Source organism: Lissotriton helveticus, chromosome 11, assembly GCF_964261635.1.
Source record: "Lissotriton helveticus chromosome 11, aLisHel1.1, whole genome shotgun sequence".
NCBI classification, from domain to species: Eukaryota; Metazoa; Chordata; class Amphibia; order Caudata; family Salamandridae; genus Lissotriton; species Lissotriton helveticus.
In genome coordinates this window covers 1,095,265,195-1,095,286,343 of record NC_136072.1, presented here as the reverse complement: position 1 = coordinate 1,095,286,343, position 21,149 = coordinate 1,095,265,195, and the positions used below count along the sequence as shown (strand labels likewise).

Below are 21,149 nucleotides of genomic sequence, written 5' to 3'. Positions count from 1 at the left end.
GGTGATATGATGACAATCCACTAGTTTAAGCTCGGCAGAGATGCCTCCCCATGCGAATTTACTTCAGGCATTTCTCATACACCTTGATGCCCTTATGTTTCTCATTTACGGTGATTGCACGCCTTCATGAGCGTGTCTGGGAGTCTGATTAATGTAGCCCATACGCACAGTCAGCAGCTTCAAACAACAAGGGGCCTCATTTATGAGGCTGTGCGTCAATTTTACGCCGAAGGTGCGTCACTTTTTGTGACGCACCAGTGGCATAAAAAATGCGCCTTGTTGCGCCATATTTACAAAGTGACGCATCTAGGTAGATGCGTCACTTTGTAAACCCCTGCGCCACATTATACCTGCGCCAGGTACAATGTATGCAAGGGGGCGTATTGACGCAAGAAAGGGTCGTAGAAGTGACGCAGTGAAATCTATGTGATTTCACTGCGCCACTTCTAGGACACAAATGCGTCAATTTCTTTGGCCTGCCTCACAGCAGGTGTAAGACTGACGCAGGCCCTTTCACATGGGGCTTGCCCTATGTGAAAGGATACATTGCTGGAGTTGCGTCACTTTTGTGACACACTCCAGCAATGCGTCACTTTTGCGCCTACAGATACATCAGAAATACTGACGTATCTGTAACTCCTTGCGCAATGATGCATCATATTGTAAATATTACGCATCATTGGTGGTGCAAGGAGGGCTCAGTGAAAAGTGACCCATCGCTGTTTTCACGCAGCGATGCGTCACTTTCATAAATGAGGCCCAAGGTTTGAGAAACACAGGTGCTGGCTTTCTGGGGCCTCTAGCATGAGAGCATGCTGTCAAGAGTACGGCTTTATCACTACTCTTTGCTTTACATTCTTTGTTGCTTGGACAATGAGGTTTATGTTGTTATCATTGCGGATTGCGCTATAATGCTTTCATTATGTGGCAGTGAATGTTGCGAGGTAGATGGGTGCAGTGAACGCGCGCATGTTCTTGCTAAGGCTCTCAGCCTGGATCAATCCTTCCTTGTCCTGTTCAGACTACCAGTTGTACAAAAATAACACTTTAAATTAATACTTCTCAATGCAGTGCTTTAATGTGCCAATTAATGTCAAAGCTTCTTCATTAAAAAAATACACCTTTTTTTCATTTTGAGACTTTATCATATTTTCATTAAATAGCACGGAAGCTCATCCTTAGGTGTGAGTGGCTGCCCACCAGTGGCGCGTGAAGTCTCAGTAAATGTTGTAGCACCCAGGATAATGTGCTGCATGGGAAAATACTTAGAATGTCCCAAAGGCGAGACCTATTGGCGATGCCAATGCCTGTTTATTTTTTAGTGTCGGTGTGTGGGTTTCGACTCAGCATGCTGGTCCTGCTCCTTGCCTTACTGTGCTGCCCAGGTTGTAGTTTATATCATGGTTGAATGGGTCAGTTCAAAAGTCAAGCCCCCCATACCACTGTCTGAAGGTTCATGCCCTTGGTTTGATTTTGGCGCCTTTGTCGCGGATGTGGGGGAGGGTGAGAACAATCTCAGTCCGGGCATTAAGTGAGCCAGGTCCCTCCGACTCTCCAACCCAGTAGTAATTAAAAATGGGCACTGACACAGGTCCCTGTCGGGATCTATATTCATGTCCTTAAATTGACTGGCAAAAACACTGATCCATTTCTGAATAATGAATATAAAAAAAACAGAAGGTAATCCATTTCTGCGATCTTATTCCTGTTTTAAATTCACGTTTAAGTTAATCTTGCATTCTCTCAGAGTGGTTGCTAATTCCAGGAGGCTGTGTTTCTTTATTTTATTTTTTTAGTGTAGCATGTCACTACTTTTTTATAGTGCCTATTTAAAACTGAGTCACCTCCAGGGACTTACAACGAGGCACGCCTAGGAGCTCTGGAGTTGAGGCTGAAGGCCTGTTATTTACAGTGCCTGTAAATGAGTCAGAAGATTGATCAGAAGGCATGGTCATCCAATCCTTGGCCTCTCTGCAGAGGGCAAGAGCAATAGCCACGTATTCCAGTTGCAATTGTGAATATGTGCACATGATTGTGGAGGAGGTACACAGCTGTCGAAACATTGAAAAGGCAAAAGTAAAAGAAAATGAGGTACTAACAATTGTGTGGGAGTGGTGTACTGAAGGAGATGCAAGTTTAGGCTTACAGGAGAGAGTGGAGAAAGGGTGCTGAAGAGGAAAGAGATGAGGTGTAAGATATGTAGATGGAGGAAATATGGAGAGTAAAAGGGGCTTCATGGCTAACATAGAGTGAACATAACAGAAGTGACCAAGACAGTCTGAAGAGCATCACCCTTTCCACAGGCCTCAGTAATGTTCAATTTAAAGTCTCATCATTTCAGAATGAAAACATTTCCAATATTAATTATTTACAACACAATCATTGTTGTTACTTATGTATCTTAACCCGTTGACCGCGGCGCGAATTCCGCCGCGGTGCGAGTGAAATAATGAGTGGGCGTGGTTCGGACGGCCCCCGGCCGTCCTTCGCACACGCCCACCGTGACGTCGGACAGCCGGGGTTAAAAAGCTAACAACCATTGACAAAGCCAACTGACCTGGCTGGTTTTGTTTGCCAGTTGTGTTATACATCTAGATGCAACAACAGAAAGCTCCGAGCATAACCAAAATAGCAATCAGTGGCACACTAGGGAAATCACTTTTTCATCCCACTTAAAGCACTTATCGCAGCCCGGCCCGCCAGCCAGGAGCTGGAATCATTCAGTAATGCCACACTTGGGAGCCTCATTACGAGGTCACCTTGCAATTCTGATGGGGCTGCTAATAGTAACTGTACTTTGCAGTTTTTACCTAGCACAAACACAGCTCAAAGGAATTGGAGTGCTTTATATGAGCACCAGTTACATTCATATTTTCTTAGGCACGAGGAAATCAAGTGATTTGCCCAGAATCTCAGGATTGTGAGCTGACACTGGGAACCTGTTTTTCCAGTTACAAAGTCAACAGCTCTGGCCGTAATGCCACATGCTGTCTCATTCACTTTTCCCATCTTAGTTATCTGATTCAAATGAATGCCGTGGATCTGTGACGTCTGGCCAACCCTCTTTATTCACTGGTCTGTTCACATGTCATTTACTTTTTGCTTTCACCTACCACAGAGTACAGCATGGAACAACAGATCAGCCCACTTCAACCATTGGCTCTCTTCACTGTGAGTGATGGTATTTTGCACGTACACATCCGCCTAAAAGTTGTTATTTTTATTGGTTATTTTTTTTTCATTCTTTGTGATGGGTCATTCTTTATTTTTTCAAACAAATTCGACTACCTTTAGGAGGCAATATTTTTTTCTTTTGATTACTTTTCGATGATTAATGCCTATGTTTGCAAAAAATGCTTTAAGCCCAATTATCTTTGTGAATGATTATTTTGCAAGTTTTATGAAAACTGGTATTTTCTGAGGGGAGATAAAAGATTTAGGAGATGGTTCCCTATTCAAAGCTCCATAGGTGTCACCCGCTAATGTAACAACTGAAATACGGAAGGGAGATCTCATTTTATTGTTTTTAGGTCTCGCCCTGGAACAGGGACGGAGACTTATAGTCGGCTGATGCCGGGGAATGAGGGACACAAAACTGGCACGATTTTTAGCATTCGGATTTGGCTGCGCGAACGCGCACGTTCCGTCCTGCGCCGCCCTCCCAGCCTACTGCGCATGCGCCGCCCTTCCAGCCTACCGCGCATGCATGCATGCACACAGACACAGACACACACACACACACACACACGTCGCAGACAGACACTCGCTCACACACACACCCCCTCCCCCACAGTCACACACACGCACTCCAAGACACATACACACACGCACGCACACACATACACACACATACACAGGCCGCCCCCCCCCGCGCCTACATGCTCCTCTCCCTCCGCCCGCCCGCCGCTCAGCAACGCACTCACCGGCTTCCTCTCCTCAGCTGCAAGGCCCGGCAGCAGGACTCTTCTTCCCTCCTTCGGCACCGGGGCGCAGGGTAGGCTCCTGCCTGCTCCGGTGCTCCCTGCTCCCAACACGGCTCCAATCGCGGCTCTTCCGTGGGAGGCGGGGTAGGCTCCCGCCCTCCTACTTCCTGTTTCCGGGTGTCGCGCCGGCCTGCCTGACTTCCTGGTCGCAGGCCGGCAGAGTAACGAGGATGTTTTGCGGTATGTATTTATTTATTTAATTATGCATTTTTATATAGCGCAGACTTTACCCGAAGGCGGTATTTATTTATTTATGTATTTATGCATTTTTATATAGCGCGGACTTTACCCGAAGGCGGTATTTCTTTATTCATGTATTTATGCATTTTTATATAGCGCGGACTTTACCCGAAGGCGGTAATGCTTGCCTTAGCGTAATGGTGTTCCTTCTTAATTTATTGGTGGTGTCCCTGTTAGAATTATTCCCACTTTTAGTCTAGCAATGCTTGGCATGATGTTGGCATCTTTGGCATTATTGAGCCCATCCCTGGTATAATGGGACCACAACGTATTGTGGGCATTCTTGACCCAATTGTGCTTCTCTTCACCAGCGGTGATGGTCATCCCTGGCATGCGATGGGTGTTCATGGAATTGGATGTTGATATGTAGACATGTAAAGCCAGACTCTGTCCATGGGGCAGTAATATTCATGAGTACTTGATGACATGGAGATCAAAGATACAACTAAAACTGAAAAGCCATTATTTTGAGAGACTGTCATATTTGTTTTTGGGAATCAGAAATATTTATTAAAATGAAATGCTTGTAATAACAAGCCAATGCATGATTACCAGCTGTGATCGTGTTTTCAAAATGTTTGTAAAGTTGATATTAAAGTGATAATTCATGCTAATTTCTGTAGTCTTATTTACATCTTGTTTACAATTATACTATACTACTAATGTATGTTTACTAGCCATAACTGTACTGTTATATGTTACATTTTAATTACAGTGTTTGCCTTTTACAATCATTTTCTTACAAACTACCTCGTAAAACAAAAATATTTATGGCTAAAATATTTTGCACTGTTTGCACAATATATTTGTGATGTTTACACTTACCTATTTGAAATTAAAATGTACAAATGGACATTTAGTCAATTACCATTAAAAAGTTTAACTTTTTTGCTAAGATATTCTTGTAATCTTTTATGCAAACAAATTTAAATACTGCATAAATAATTTTAACAACAAATACTTTATATGTAGCTTTTTATGTACATAAGAAAACTATAGCATAAAGCAAAAAACATTGCCATTTACAATAATAATAGCTCAAACTTAAATAATGCGAGACCTATTGCATTGCAAATGCTTGTTTTATTTTATTTTAATTGATAAGGACATCACAACTTAAATATGGTAGAGTGCTGATAAAATTGACCAGAAGATGGCATCAGTGTAACATAAAAGAAAAATTAGGTGCATCATTGTAAAATTCTCAAAACCCACTGAAAAATCGTAAACCCATAAACAAAAAGGTTATGACCGTAGGAAATATGGGTCAGTGGAAGACAAAAATATGCAGCAGAGTTGACTACACAATCGAAAAAATAAAAATAAATTTGAAGCAGTGAAAGCTGAATTATTCCGAATATTACCAGTAAGAAAGTGGATTATAATTTGGGGAGGAATGTCGCCCACCCCGAGGACAAAATAAATTAGTGAACTTTTTCCTCACTTGCTATAGTCATTACACAGAAATGTGTGATAAAAGCTGAATGACCATAAAAAACAGTTTGGGTTAAAAGAAAACTGTATGATGAAAACACTCAAAAGACATTTGCTGCCAGATGTACAAAGCTTTTTCTTGCTCGCAAACAGCCAGTTTTGCAGAATCGTGTCATTTGCGACCAGAATAAAGCATTTCTGATGTACCAAACCCTATTTGTGATTCAGAAACCTATTATCAAATTGCAAATAGGGTTTGCGATTCAGTGTTAGGAAGGGGCGTGTTTAGGGCGTCCCTTCCTAATACTGAATCGTAGAGGGATGTAAGAAGGTTTTGCGGCTGGAAATGCGTTTGCAAAACAGTCACAGTTACCACCAACTTCAAGTTGGTGGCAACCCATTCGCTAAAGGGAAGGGGTCCCCAAGGGACCCCTTGGCCTTTGTGAATGTGGGATGATAGAGATCAAATGCCTCACACCCAGGCCTAAAGTCATTATTCTGTCCTGGAAGCATTTTTCACACCTCATTAATGTCAAGCACTTGATGGTCAGCTGCTGGAGAGATAATGCAGTGAGTTGCTGAGACTGATCCAGAGCCACAGACAAGAGTGAGGGTGCCTTGTGGTAATGTGTCAGCCGAGAGCTATGCAGCTAAAGGCTCACACCAGCACTGTTTGTCTTGCTGTTTCATGATCTTCTGACATAGTTTGCCTGGCTATTAACCCCTTCGACGCTCATGACGAGCTGGGCTCGTCATGGCGTTACCTCCTCGCACGCTCATGACGAGCCCAGCTCGTCACGTAAAGTGCGGTTTCGCAAAACCCAGCGTACGGGCGGAATTCCGCCCGCACGCATGCGGTTAAAGACCTCCCAAGGCTTGTATCCCTTCTAGGGGCAAGGCTACCTGTTCTGCAGTCACCGACCAAACATATAGAGTAAAAGAAGTGGGTGTGAGCATGGCCTAGGGCTGTCTGTCACTGGGCAAAAGGATTATCAGCATAGCTCTGCAGGCAGTGATATGGTTGTCATATATCTCACCTTCTCTGATTGTTGATTTCTATAAGGGGCATTTGGGAGAGCACCCAGTGTGGCATGTCCAATGTATCTGTCATGTGTAAACTAACCCTGGGCAAAGCACTATGCTACGCTCGCGTAGTTTGCAAAGTTTGCAAAGTTTGAGCTACTTCGCACTACGTGAACTGCACGTAGCTCAGTGCAAACACGCGTAGCGTAGTGCAGCGGTCATTTTTTGTTTTCTCGCGGTCCTCAACGTCAAATTGGGGAGCAGGAGCAAGCAAAATGACATCCCGGCGAGACTTTGCCCTCGTTCGCGATCAGCAACATCAAGTTGCCAATCGCGAGCACGGAAAATAAACCTCCCGACGAGATTCTCAACGCAGGAAGGTCAGGTTTCTCATTGCGAGTGATCGCGTATGCTCGCGATGAGAAACTACCAGTCCGCGTTGAGAAAGCTGCTGCTTGAGTAAAAATCTACTCGAGCGGCAGAAAACTACAGCTCGCACTGTGCAAGATGCCGTTTTCAATGATTGCATAGTGCCGAATGCTTGTCCGCATTGTACAATCATTGAAAATGGCATCTTGCACAGTGCGAACAGGGTACTACGCAGTTTGCGTAGTGCTAAGCGTAGCTCGCGTAGTACGAAGTGCACTTCGCGTAGCTACACGTAATGCTACTTCGCGAACTACTCCCAGGCCTACTGTAAACATTAACTTTCTGATTTCACAGAACTGCTTCTGGACTCATCTGGTTCTGCTTGGAGGCACTTTAAAAATTCTAGTACAACCTGAAAGATGTTTTCTGTGCATAAGATACCCTTGCCGCTTGTCCACCTGCAAGACGAAGCCCATTAAGACCAATAAACTGGAATAGGCCAATCCTACTAGCTCATCATACCAGTTGTAGAGCAGACTCTTGGAGCTACAGACGATCTTGCACCAGAGTTTAAAAGAATACATTCAAGCCTGTGGCAGATTGTCAACCAAAAACCCTTTTAATCCCCAGGAGATAGCAACCCATAGTGTAATGAAAGGCCTCCTGGTACCCTCAACTGAGCTGTGTAACAAGCTCATTGCCTTCCTTTTTTTGGGATCAAGGCCTTAAACACACCATTATCGCCCCAATTGTAAAGAAACAAAAAATTGTTGTATACAAGTATTACAATCTTTAAATAAACAACTTGTATCATGCCATTCACATATAGCCCGATGCATTTCGGGACTCTGCGGTCCCTTCCTTAGGGGCATATCTGTATATGCGGAAGAACTCAGTATACAAAATTTTTTTGTTCTGATTGTTACATATCATTACAATTCATAAGTAACTGTATTGTTATTCACTGAACAAAGCAGAATGCATGATATGTTTAATATGATTTGTTGAACAATAATTATTTGAATAAGAAATAACAAAACGGATATGTCTTTATGTGAGTTCATTAAGTTTGGATTACCTATGTGTAAATCATTTAAAATACATTATAGAACGGTTATTTTTAAGAGAACAGTGCTCACTCCACACAGGGTTTGGGTCCTGTTAGATCTTTAGTTTACTTGGCTGGCATCACATTACAGTGCTGTTTTAGTTTACCTCCTTCCTATGTTTTGTGTTTTTGGTAAAGCACAGCAAAAAGCCGAGCGGTAGCCAAACAGATCCTTGTATCATATACAAGGAAGATTGAAAATGGAAGCCCATCTGGCTAGTAAATAAACATCTCTGGGGTTGGTATTATCAACTCAAGGACTCCCTCAACCCTGTACGCTGGGGGGAACATCCATTACGACGCAGTGTTTATACCGCACTACCATTACAACGATGGTTTTACAACGCAAGTTGTTACCACGACTTGCACTGGAGGGCGCTCTAGACTAAGGAATAGTAGATTTACTATTCCAACACCTTCCCTAATGTACGTAGGCTGGTGTTGGAATAGTAAATCTTACTGTTCCTAAGTCCAGCACCTTACAGCGCAAGTTGTGGGAACGACTTGCGTTGTAAAACCAGCGTTGTAATGGTAGTGCGGTGTAAACACCGCATTGTATTGACATACAACCTACCCTGGCAGACAAGGGATCACGATTTAGTGGAGAATCTGTAAGATGAAGTGGGAGAAGCTAATTTTTCGGAAATTTGTCCTACAGACGCTCTAGGACAGAAGGAGACTAAAGGTAGGCATGGGAAAGGATAGCCAGAAATCTGCTTTGATCAATGGGTTTTTAGCAATCTACCAACTGTGACAAAGTAGATTCCATGTGTAGAGACAGTGATGGACAGCTCCACAGAGATGAGCCTAGCACGTGAAAGAATAGTCCTCTGAATTTCTTGGAATAAGTCGGAGGGATGAACAGTACGTTAAGACTGGAAAACATTTGACATATCGTGGAAACTTAAGGGGCAAACTACTTTGACAGGTGGTTTGGAGCACAGCCGTGCAAGACTTTGAAAGCAGAGAGAGAGATACTTGAAATGTTTTCTTTCCCTTACAGTGAGCCAGTCAGTGGTGGCTTGATATGGTTGTGTTGTTTCAGGCCCAACAGGAGATAAACAGGAGGACTCTGGACTCTTCAGAGTTGGGATAGCTATTTGTTATAGAGTTCACTATATTACTATACACTGGAGTCCACTATTGCTATATTACTACTATTGCAATGGTGAAGCTAAGAAAATGGTTGATAAACACCTGAAGAATATTTATGTTCCCCCAAACATTAGAGGGTACATTTTCCAAACCATTTAAACACTTTGGGGCATATTACCAACAACTAGCGATATTTATCGCTAAATGCGCTTAGCGACTTTTTTTATCACTGCCTATCGCTGGATATATCAGCGGAGAAAACATGCTATTAGCAACGTTTTTCTCCATAGCGCTAAAATATCCAGCGATAGCGGTGTAATGCGAGAATATCGCTGAGAATATAGCGATATTCTTGCATTAGCGACGAAATGCTCTTAGCCATGTTGTCCACCTCCCATTGGATAACATGGCTAAGAGCAGGCGTTAGTTTTTGGCGATAGTGGGAATATTTACATCGCTACGCCAGCCTTGTGAATAGGCGATAGCGACGTTATCGACTGCTTTCAGTCGCTAACCGGTTGGGTACGCCCACTTTGCATATCATTAGCGATAAATATCGCTGACATGCAAAGCGGGCCACAAACCGCTCGCTATCGCCTTCAAGCTGTCGCTAACTGCTGTTAGCGACAGCTTGATAATAGGGCGATAGAATTTTCGCCGCTTAGCGGCCGCTAAACCGGCGAAAAGTGCCTATCGCCCCCCTTGATAATATGCCCCTTTGTCTCAAAGAAAATGCATGTCAAACAATGTCTTTTTTACAAATTAGAGAGGCAGCAAACACTCTTACGTGCATTGGCAATCAGCACTAGACATAACTCCTAACTCTTTGTTGTAATTGTAGTTGTGTCTTTATTATGGTTCTCAGACAGCGCAGACAACCAGTTTCACCTTACAAAGGCTTCTTCAGGGCAATAAAATCGTATGCATATATATCGATGCATATCAAACAACATCCCCAGTGCAGCAATTCAACCACCTCTGTGTACGGCTCCCATATTAAGCACTGGATGACAGAACCTGCCAGGTAGTAAGGACCTCTCCTCTCTTGGCTGTGGTGGAGCACATCAGGAAGCTGTTGGACCAGGGGCAGACGGCGGCACTGATCCTTTTGGATCTCAGTGCCGCCTTTGATACGGTGTCCCACCAGATTCTTTTACATCGTCTGGTGGAGGCTGGAGTTGGTGAGGTGGCACTTGAGTGGTTTTGTTCCTTTCTTAAGGATCGGGGCTTCAAAGTATCTACACCCCCTTTTGTCTCTGCTCCTCGCCCCATACTTCAGGGTGTCCCCCAAGGATCGGCTCTTAGCCCTACCTTATTTAATTTGTATGTTCAGCCATTGGCGGAGGTAGTCCAGTGCTTTGGTCTCTCCTTGGTGTCATACGCCGATGACACGCAGCTGGCGGTGGCACTCAACGGCGATTCCAACATGGATGCCCCCACCTTTCAGTCAGCTCTAAAAGCCGTGGCTGGCTGGATGGCGAACAATCGACTCCAACTTAATGCCTCCAAGACTGAGGTCATTATTTTTGGTAGGGAAAGCGGATTATGGGGAGATCAATGGTGGCCCTCTGAATTAGGCCCTGTCCCCACCCCCGTGACTGAAGTCAGAAACCTCGGGGTGTGATTTGACGATAAGCTTTCGTTTACCTCCCACACTAAACGTGTGGCTGGTACATGCTTAGGTACTCTGCAGTGTCTTCGGCCTATTTTTAAGTTCTTCGATGCGGAGACTAGACAGATTATAGTCCAAGCTCTGGTTCTTACCAGACTGGACAATGCCAGCTCTCTGTTTTTGGGCCTAAATCAGGCCGAGCTTTCCCGCCTTCAGAGGGTCCAAAACGCGGCGGCCAGGATGCTAGTCGGCCTCCCAAAGTTTGTCTCGGCTCGTCGAACTATTCAAGATCTCCACTGGCTACCGGTAGGGCAACGTATTAGGTTTAAAGCTTTATGCTTGACTTTTAAAATTCTTAAATTAGCCTCCCCTCCTATCCTTTCACAGACGATTCTTCACTATGTCCCTGCCAGAGCCCTTCGCTCTGCTGGATTAAATCTTGCCATTGTGCCACGTTTAAAAAAAGCTAGAATGGGTGGACGTTCGTTTTCCGTGCAGGCGGCAGCCCTTTGGAACTCTCTGCCGGCTCCTCTCCGCTCCATCCCTGACTTGCTCCCTTTCAGGAGGGCTTTAAAAACCTTCCTCTTTTCCACAGTTTAGACCCTGTTTTTCTCTGATCTTCTCTGATGTGTTGTGTTATTCAATCCTCCAAAGCGCCGGGACGCCACTTGGCTGCGGCATCCGCGCGCTATATAAAATAAAAATAACATAACATAACATAACATAACCCACTGCACAGGCAGACGACCACAGCGCATGTACCCAGTTGCCTCTCCCATAGGCATCAAGCCCGTTAGCTCCTGTTGGCATTTTTGGTGGGATCCGGTAATGGGCATTCATTGGTGCATTCAGTGCCTGTGCACTTAGAGGCAGAGATTAGTGAGAGTGGCAAACATAGGGAAAACATGGGGTGGAAGTTGATGCACTTTCAAATCTGAACTTCATTGTCTTCCACAGGAGACCCAATAGGACATGATGCAGTTCCTTCTACATACCAGGAGACACCCAGTGCCAGCTGCTATGAGTGCACAGTGCAACCTTCGGTCACCTGCACAGTGCACACTCCTGCTGCATTATTGTCATTATAAAAGATGTCCACAACAGAAGTCCAGACACAGCCACAAACCTGGCGCATCACACTTACTTCCACAAAACTGGCCCACACACTGACCAGTCAGACCAGCCAATCAGGCACTGACAAACTTCCCTGTAGGCCAGTCCGACCCTAAAGCTTTTACAGACTCCCTTCCATTACTGAGGACTGCTGGTAGCAGCCCCCATCAGCACAGTTAGGCAGGCTGTTATAGACCTTCTCCATCTGTTCGGGCTGGTATACACCTTACCCTCCCCTGCAAGACTTGCAAAGTGTGCACACAAGGGACAGGACCCTTCAGTATTGAAATTGATTTATTGGCTTTATACCAGTACTTTATTGATTGTATCTGTTTTTAAGCCCCGTTTGTAAAAAGCATCTTTATTTGTTTTAGCAGATACAATATATCGAAACTCGCTAGGTATGCATTAATTGTAACGAAGTAAGTGAGATTTTATTTGAACTTTTTGTAACAATTTTTATTAATTGACACAATAAACTACTCATTCATTCATTCAGTGACTGTTTGGGCTGGTATCCACCTTAATCAGCAGTTTGCCGGGCTGCTACAGCCTCTTCTAACACTGTTTTCCCTGCTGTGGCAAGCTCTTTTAGTGCTGTCTGTCCAGCTGACACAAACTATTTGCCTACAATAATTTTGACTCTCTCACACTTCACTCCAATCAATGCTTCAACTCTACTCAACTCCTACCATGGTGCATATTAACAACACGTAGCGATAATTATTATAATTTTCTATCGCCGGATTTTATCGCCGTGATAGCACTGTATTAAAAACGCTTTGCGACATAAAATCCAGCAATAGCGGCAAAATGCAGGAATATCGCAGGAAATCCAGCGATTAAACTTCAGCGATAGGGAAATCCTTGCTGATAGGCCATGGTGGACTTAGCCCATCAATCCACCTCCCATGGAAGAGATGGCTAAGTCAGAATTTTTGCAGGAGTTAAATCCTGCTATGAAGGGGGCTTAGCGCGCCTTTTCCCCTCGCATCGCGGGTCAGGGGCAGCCTTGTTAATATGGCGATGCAGAGTTTTCCATTTACTTTTGCTACGGTACGCCCACTTTGCATGTCATTAGTGATAATAATAATCACTGACATGCAAAGTGGAGAAAAAAGGGCTGCTAACTCAAGGAAACAAGTGTTAGTGTGTCCTTGATAATTGAGCGATATATAAATCACCGCTTTTCGGTCGAAAACGGACGCTAAAGAGGTGAAATATGGCTTGATAATATGCCCCATGTCTTTTTGACTTTCCTCTTCTTCAGTCTCACAGCACTGCGTTGGACTCTACTCTAGTAGTGTTTGGGCTATCCTGACCTCCACTACTGCAGCACAGTTTAGTGACAACCCAGGCTTCAACACTGTATTTTTTACTCTCCTCAGCATCACTGCCACAACACTGTATTTTTTTACTCTCCTCAGCATCACTGTCACAACACTGTATTTTTTTTACTCTCCTCAGCATCACTGCCACACACTGTATTTTTTTACTCTCCTCAGCATCACTGCAGAAACACTGTCTTTTTTTGACTCTCCTCCTGTGTTCTGTTGTTTGCTTTCCTTCTCACCTGGCACCATTGTGTTTTGATTATCTTCCTATTGTGTACTGTTGTGTTACTCTCTTCCACTCCCTTCCCCTCCACACCCTCCATAAAGTGTTTTCCTTCACCTCCGCGCCACCAGCTCTCAACACTGGTTTTTTACTCTCGTTCCTTCTCCTGTTATTTATTTGCACTCCCTCACTTGTGGTACTGGCTTTGACACCCCTCTTCCTGCTGCAGAGTTTTTTGCCTCTCTTTTACCAATGGTACTGTCTCTTCCAAACGTAGTACTGTTTTTGACTCTTCTCCACCCGCACTAAGGTTTTCAGACCCCTCCAACCAACGTACAATTTTTTGACTCTCACATGCCCACAGAATGATTTTTGTACCCTTTGTTTACTCTCCCCCAATAGCAAGACCTGACGTGCTTTACCTGATCCGTGCACCAGTACCACAGTGCCAAGATGGACAAGCCGAAGATGACTCCAGGCCATGGCATATCTCCAGTAAGGGGGTCTCGGAAGATATGGAAAGAGTCCGCCCGCGGCGTGTAGCATTTTGGGTCGACTGTTATGGTGCCGTCAGATACATTTTTGGGAATGGCTTTCATATATGCGTCCACGAAGGCCTCATATCCGCCTACTTTGGCAAATGCTGAAAAATACATCAGAACAAAAGAATACATTTTGGTCAGTGGTTTTGATTAGCCTGGATGAAACTTGAGAATCAACTGTGTAAGTCAGTGTAGTGATACCTCTGTGACCCAGCTCAGGGTCCTGGCCCTATCACTTTGACCCAACCCAGGAACCCAGGTCCTGTGACGTAGCAGTGTGGGATTTCTGACCCCATGCTCCATCTTAGGGTCCAAGCCATGGGGCCTAGGGAGATAAGGGATTCAGGCCATAAAATCCAGTCCTGAGTTCCGGGCCAACGACACAGGTCATGGATTCAGACCTTTTCACCTAGCCCACCGATTTAAAACATGCGCTCCAGCCTAGAAATGCAGAACCTATGACCCATCCCAAGAACCTAAGCCATGTGTTCCAGCCCAGGGATGCAGGACGTATGACCCAGCCCAAGAACCCAAGCCATGTGTTCCTGCCCAGGGATGCAGAACGTATGACCCAGCCCAAGAACCCAAGCCATGTGTTCCTGCCCAGGGATGCAGGACGTATGACCCAGCCCAAGAACCCAAGCCATGTGTTCCTGCCCAGGGATGCAGAACGTATGACCCAGCCCAAGAACCCAAGCCATGTGTTCCTGCCCAGGGATGCAGGACGTATGACCCAGCCCAAGAACCCAAGCCATGTGTTCCTGCCCAGGGATGCAGGACGTATGACCCAGCCCAAGAACCCAAGCCATGTGTTCCTGCCCAGGGATGCAGGACGTATGACCCAGCCCAAGAACCCAAGCCATGTGTTCCTGCCCAGGGATGCAGAACGTATGACCCAGCCCAAGAACCCAAGCCATGTGTTCCTGCCCAGGGATGCAGGACGTATGACCCAGCCCAAGAACCCAAGCCATGTGTTCCTGCCCAGGGATGCAGGACGTATGACCCAGCCCAAGAACCCAAGCCATGTGTTCCTGCCCAGGGATGCAGAACGTATGACCCAGCCCAAGAACCCAAGCCATGTGTTCCTGCCCAGGGATGCAGAACGTATGACCCAGCCCAAGGGCCCAAGCCATGTGTTCCTGCCCAGGGATGCAGGACGTATGACCCAGCTCAAGAACCCAAGCCATGTGTTCCTGCCCAGGGATGCAGAACGTATGACCCAGCCCAAGAACCCAAGCCATGTGTTCCTGCCCAGGGATGCAGGACGTATGACCCAGCCCAAGAACCCAAGCCATGTGTTCCTGCCCAGGGATGCAGGACGTATGACCCAGCCCAAGAACCCAAGCCATGTGTTCCTGCCCAGGGATGCAGAACGTATGACCCAGCCCAAGAACCCAAGCCATGTGTTCCAGCCCAGGGATGCAGAACGTATGACCCAGCCCAAGAACCAAAGCCATGTGTTCCTGCCCAGGGATGCAGACGTATGACCCAGCCCAAGGACCCAAGCCAGGTGTTCCTGCCCAGGGATTCAGGCTCTGTGTTCTAATGCAGGGTGCAGGGCAAGTAAAACAGACAAGGGATCTGTCCCCTGTAAACGAACTCATAGATCCCGGTCCAACGATAGAGCCCGGGGATCCAGACTGGTGACACAGCCCAGGACCTAAAGCCATTAGATCCAGCCTAGGGATCTGGGCATTGTAATGCAGCCCACAGATTCAGGCACTGTGAACCAGTCAAGGAGACTGGATCCCTGGGATTCTAGTGATGGCCCCCATCCCTGGGATCAAAACCATGAGACCGAGTCTAGAGAACCACGCCCAGGGATCAAGGCCGTGAGACCCAGCTCAAGGATCCAGACCTCGTGAACCGGCCCTGGGATTAAGCTATAGGATCCAGCCCAGGGATCAACTTCTGATGACCACATTCAGGGACACAGCACACAGGACCCAGCCCAGGGGTTCAGGTCATGTGATCCAGCCAAGTCTTGTGGTCCCGGGTCTCAGGTCAGGAATCAAGGCCTTGAAATACAACTGAGAGATCCAAACAATGACGCTACTTCGGGATCGAGACCCTGTGACCCAACCCAAGATTCAAGTAATGTGACTTGGTCCAGGACTCCACATGGTGGAGGGTACTCTTAAGCCAATCAATAGAGAATGTTTCTTTTGCACTGCAAACCCACGAAACGCAACTTTCATGCTATATGCAGAGAATTCTGTTGTGGTCGTTCCTTTTATCGAAGTAGACAATAGAACTGATCTCTACACATTTGATTGCATGACCTTCCCCTGGGCATGTCCTGCCTCTACTCACCGAATCCCATGAGGATGAAGGATCCCACCAGCATGATGATTGTCTGTAGAGTGTCCGTATAAATCACCGCTGCGAGTCCCCCTAGAAACGAAACAAGACAAAGGTATTAGTGACCTTCTTGATCTACCTGAACCGTCTCCTCAGCCTCCTGCTTCTTTCCATCCTCTCTCCTGGATGACTTAACTCATCTATGTCCTCAAAATGGCCTCTTCCTGAGGCAGGGTGCAAGCATGCATGGAAAGTGCGTACATATGGAGTTACGGCTATGCACTGAAGAGGAGTGGCCTACATGGAAATTGGCAACCATTCCTGCAAGCTGGTGTTTTTAAAAGACTAGAGAGGCCAGAGAGGCTGAGTCGGTCGGCGAACAGGTAGAAATACAACTGGCCAAGCACTACTGCCCCTTCAGAGTCAGTCCTCCTGTGATCCTTCAACGGTGCAGTGGCTATGGAAATGTGCTGACTAGACAGTAATGTGAATAATATCCTATGTTCATTGTTTTGTCTCCATAGCTCCCCTTTAAACAATTTATCTGAAAACGAATTCAGTGACCATTTATTTCCACCATGTTAAATAGTACATCACAAAACACTGGCAAAGTGTGCAACAGTGCAAGGATTTTCATCTCTCTAAGCAAAATAGTATTTTTTCCCCAGGCCTTTTGTAGTAATTTGGCACTGCCACTAGATGGTGCCCTTGCATTCCAGTAGCACTGACCTGCTCATAAATCACACTGACATAGGTTTTGCACATTACAATGCTAACAGGTTTGTCCTCTCTCAGAGCCTGTCCTGATTCACTTGCCTCTTTCTTGAATCTTGACCTGCTGCATGCCGTCTCATTCTGGGCACACTATTAAAGGACACATGACAGCTTGTAGGAGCTGATGTGCAGTAACACAACATACCACCTCAAATGAGAACCTTTGCTTCAGCTAACTGGCAAGATATTGCATCTGAAAACACCAAAATATTTATTTTCTTTATATAAAAGGCATTCTTCCGTGAAGGCGGGGGACGGGTCAATGGGTTTGGAGTTTGATACCCTATTTAATGTTCTGTTATATGGTCAAAAGTCTTGTCCACTTTCTAAAGCGTACTTGCTCAATTTAACACAAAAATAAACATATGTGTGACCCAACTGCTCGTCCAAGAGACAGAAATTTCATCAAACTCGGGTCAGTGACCACAGGTCAACATTTGAGTATTTCGGATTACCAAAGGCTGTTCAGCACATCCTTGACTGGAAGTTATGTGGCACTCAGATGTTGTCACTTAAAATTCCCATAGCTGTGATGTTGCCCTGGACTTGTAAGCCAAGTGCTGAATACTTCAGTGGTGAGAATGCTGCTCCATGATACTCCATCGAGCACAAACCTCAGTGTGAAGTCACTAGGGGGAATCTAGTGTTTCCTCAAAACTGGATTCAACGTGATCCCTCCCCAAAAAATTATACTTGAGGGCATGAAATAAAACTCACAGTAGTGTCATTGTACAATCACACCCATATTCTTCTCCTGTCCTGATAGCACTTCCAATGCCTCTGCCATCAACAATCTCTGATACTTACCTACAAGCCACTGGCTGGGTTTACTCCTGGTTTTGGAGGAGTAACAGAATTTAGGAAGTTTCATTGGTAACCACATCAGATTGGTCTGAACACACAAAGGGAAAATATATTCTTCAGAGTCCTCCATCCTTGCTGGATTCCTTCTAACCTCAGAGTTTATTTCAGTCATTTGTTCAGCATTCAAAATATGTTTGACTAAACTGAACCCTAGATAGGATTTGTTTAACACTTTATAACCAATGGTCATTCACAAATGCCCTCCAGCCCGATCATATACCCCTCTACTCTACTTGTTGCTAATATAGAGTTGACCCTCCTTATTTTTAACAAAGCAGGACAGCTTCCAATTCAGTTTCCTTCTTTTCTGCTGACGGGTAACACGCCCACCTCTAGTACAATGACTCCTCAAGGAGTCTAATCTCTTTTCCCCAGATCCATTATCCCAAATTTAGCCTCAAGTATGTCACGCTTTTCCAGATATTCATCTCTCCACACCTGGGGGACAGCTCGATGTTGGAATTATTTTAATAATGAATACTTTCCTATGGGGTTTCACAGTGTTCTGTTATAATATACATCTAGTATAATGGGGTGACCCAGTGACCCTCAGAACCTGGGTGTACAAGAATTTCCCACATTTCTGTTATATTATACAGCACACGTATGCCAACTGCTTGGCCTCTTGGCGCTTTTCAATGCAGACCCTATCTGTCGTTGTGGGTTTGTCCTGCTTGAGTCTTCCATGTGGGGTATCCTTAAGAAAGCTCCCCATATATTATATTAACCTTAACAGAAGCCTGCCTCCTGCTTGGTGTGTACTATTCCCCAGGAGGGTTTCCCTGATGGGATTATTGTAATGACGTCGGAGCACCAGTGGAATAAAAGTATTTCCATATTCATCCTTAAATAAATGTCAATAAATAAAAAAATATTGCATTTCTATCGGCCTGTTGGGAGTGGATTTGGAATGTCGCACATGAGGGTTTCCCTGATGGGATTATTGTAAAGCCAGACTCCACCATAATACTTAAGAAGCTGACCACACCCAGTATCTCTCTCTCTCTCCTCTCTCATAGAATCCTAGCTGTGTTTTTCGACTCTGAGCAAAGATCAAAGCTGTCTGCTTGTTCATTATCATCAAAATAGTGGAAGCGTGGCTCAACATACAACAGTGTCTCTCTTGGTAGCCATATGCTTTGGGGGGCCTCTGGTAGGTTTCCCTTCACACTCTACACCAAGGTTAGTTAGGTAATTAAGTAGGCAACACAAGGCAAAGGTAAGTAGGCAAAAGAGTTATTAGTTTTAGTTTTAGCATCAGTAACTGATTCACCGTCATCTATGTTAGAATCCACTGTAGTGTATCTCTTAACCAGATGAAATGCTGACCTGGTATAAGGTACTGCAGTTCTTGGTATAAGGGACTGCAGCTCTTGGTGTGCCACACGGGGTGCCCGTCCAACAAAAGGAGAGTATCTGACAAGATTGGAACCAACACAATGAGATGTCTAACCTTGATATGAAGTGTGCCTTGCCTGACCTTCACATGGAGTGTCCTGTGCCTGACATTTGCATGGAGTCTGCTTGCCTAAACCTGCCATGGAGGGTACAGACTCCTCCAAGAGATGATTCTGTCACAGATCCACAACCGACTCAAAGGTGTGCCTGACAGTGGTGCTGACCTGCAGTTACAAGATGCCACCTGGGGCAGCAAAGCTACCAATGTAAAGGTACATTTGGTCTTGCAAGGACTGCAGGATTATTGGATCCATGAGACGCAGGACAGCTACCAATGTAAAGGGATCCTGAAGTCTAGCACTTGGAGCAGGTACGCCACCTCCACAGGATACACCTGTGGATAGTCAGAAACCAATATGAAGGAATGCTTTGACTTGACACTCGCTGTCGGTCGGTGGATCACCTCCATCTTATATATGATCCCCAGAAATTCACTGCAACCCTGGATCAGGCGGAGTGGGATTTGCCTTGGGCTATAACTACATCACCTGCAGAGGATGCTCAGCAACTGATGTAAATAGGCTGTCGTCACTGCGTTCCATAAGTTGTGCCTGGCCTTGACCATTAACCAATACATTTGTAAAGCGCAACAGCTGCACCAGGGGAGCGTCTCGGCGATGAAAGGAAACCAATAAGAAGGTAGGCTAGGGTGTTTCTTGGACTGTATGTGAACACCCCTATCACTTGGAGAGGACACTTAGCCAAAATGCTGAAAGTATTGAGAGTCCTTTACGACTTTAGATGAACTGCCATGAGTCAATCCTGGCAGTCACACGTGTCAACACCGCTCCCTTCAGCATCATGGGGTCTGGATCAAGAGTTCTGGTTTAATGCTCTAGAGCTGGAGCTCACAGAGTAAAATTAGCTCAGTGAATCCCACAGAATATGTTAATCCCAAGGCCTTCATGGTCACTGGTAATAGGACATCAGTTGCCTCCCGTCACTATCTATGGAATGTATTTTAGAGGGACTCGACTAGAAGGTGGTTCAATGTCAACCACTCACGTAGAAGAAGGGTTCATACAAGGACTCGGGTGTAAAATGGGCCAGATCCCTTCTGTCGCTTAGAATTGGGGTTCAAACAGGTACTCCACTGTAAGGGGACACAAGTCCAATCACTCACCTAGGATTGCTGTTCAGACAGGGACTTGACTGTAAGGTGGTACAGCTCCAATCACTCACCTAGGATTGGGGTTCAAACAGGGACTTGACTGTAAGGTGGCACAGCTCCAATCCGTCACCAGAATTGGGGTTCAGACAGCGACACGACTAAGGTGGCGCAGCTCCAATCACTCGCTTAGGATTGGGGTTCAGACAGGGACTCGACTGTAAGGTGGCGCAGCTCCAATCACTCGCTTAGGATTGAGGTTCAGACAGGGATTCGACTGTAAGGTGGCGCAGCTCCAATCACTCACTTAGCATTGGGGTTCAGACAGCGACTCGACTGTAAGGTGGCACAGCTCCAATCGCTCACCTGGGATTGGGGTTCAAACAGGTACTCCACTGTAACGGGACACAAGTCCAATCACTCACCTAGGATTGCTGTTCAGACAGGGACTTGACTGTAAGGTGGTACAGCTCCAATCACTCACCTAGGATTGGGGTTCAGAGAGGGACTCGACTGTAAAGTGGCGCAGCACCAATCCATCACCAGAATTGATGTTCAGACAGCGACA

General features: G+C 45.6%; 1 protein-coding gene across 2 annotated transcripts in view; it reads right to left on the bottom strand.

Annotated features, from left to right (window-relative positions):
- Positions 1–21,149, bottom strand: part of SLC5A1 (solute carrier family 5 member 1) — a 273,512-nt gene that overhangs the window by 51,891 nt on the left and 200,472 nt on the right. For both annotated transcript variants that reach the window (XM_078667750.1, XM_078667751.1), the window contains exons 7-8: positions 16,390–16,470; positions 13,957–14,177 (exon numbers count right to left, since the gene is read on the bottom strand). In XM_078667750.1, the coding sequence (XP_078523876.1) occupies positions 13,957–14,177; positions 16,390–16,470 (302 nt within the window). The remainder of the gene's footprint in view (positions 1–13,956; positions 14,178–16,389; positions 16,471–21,149) is intronic.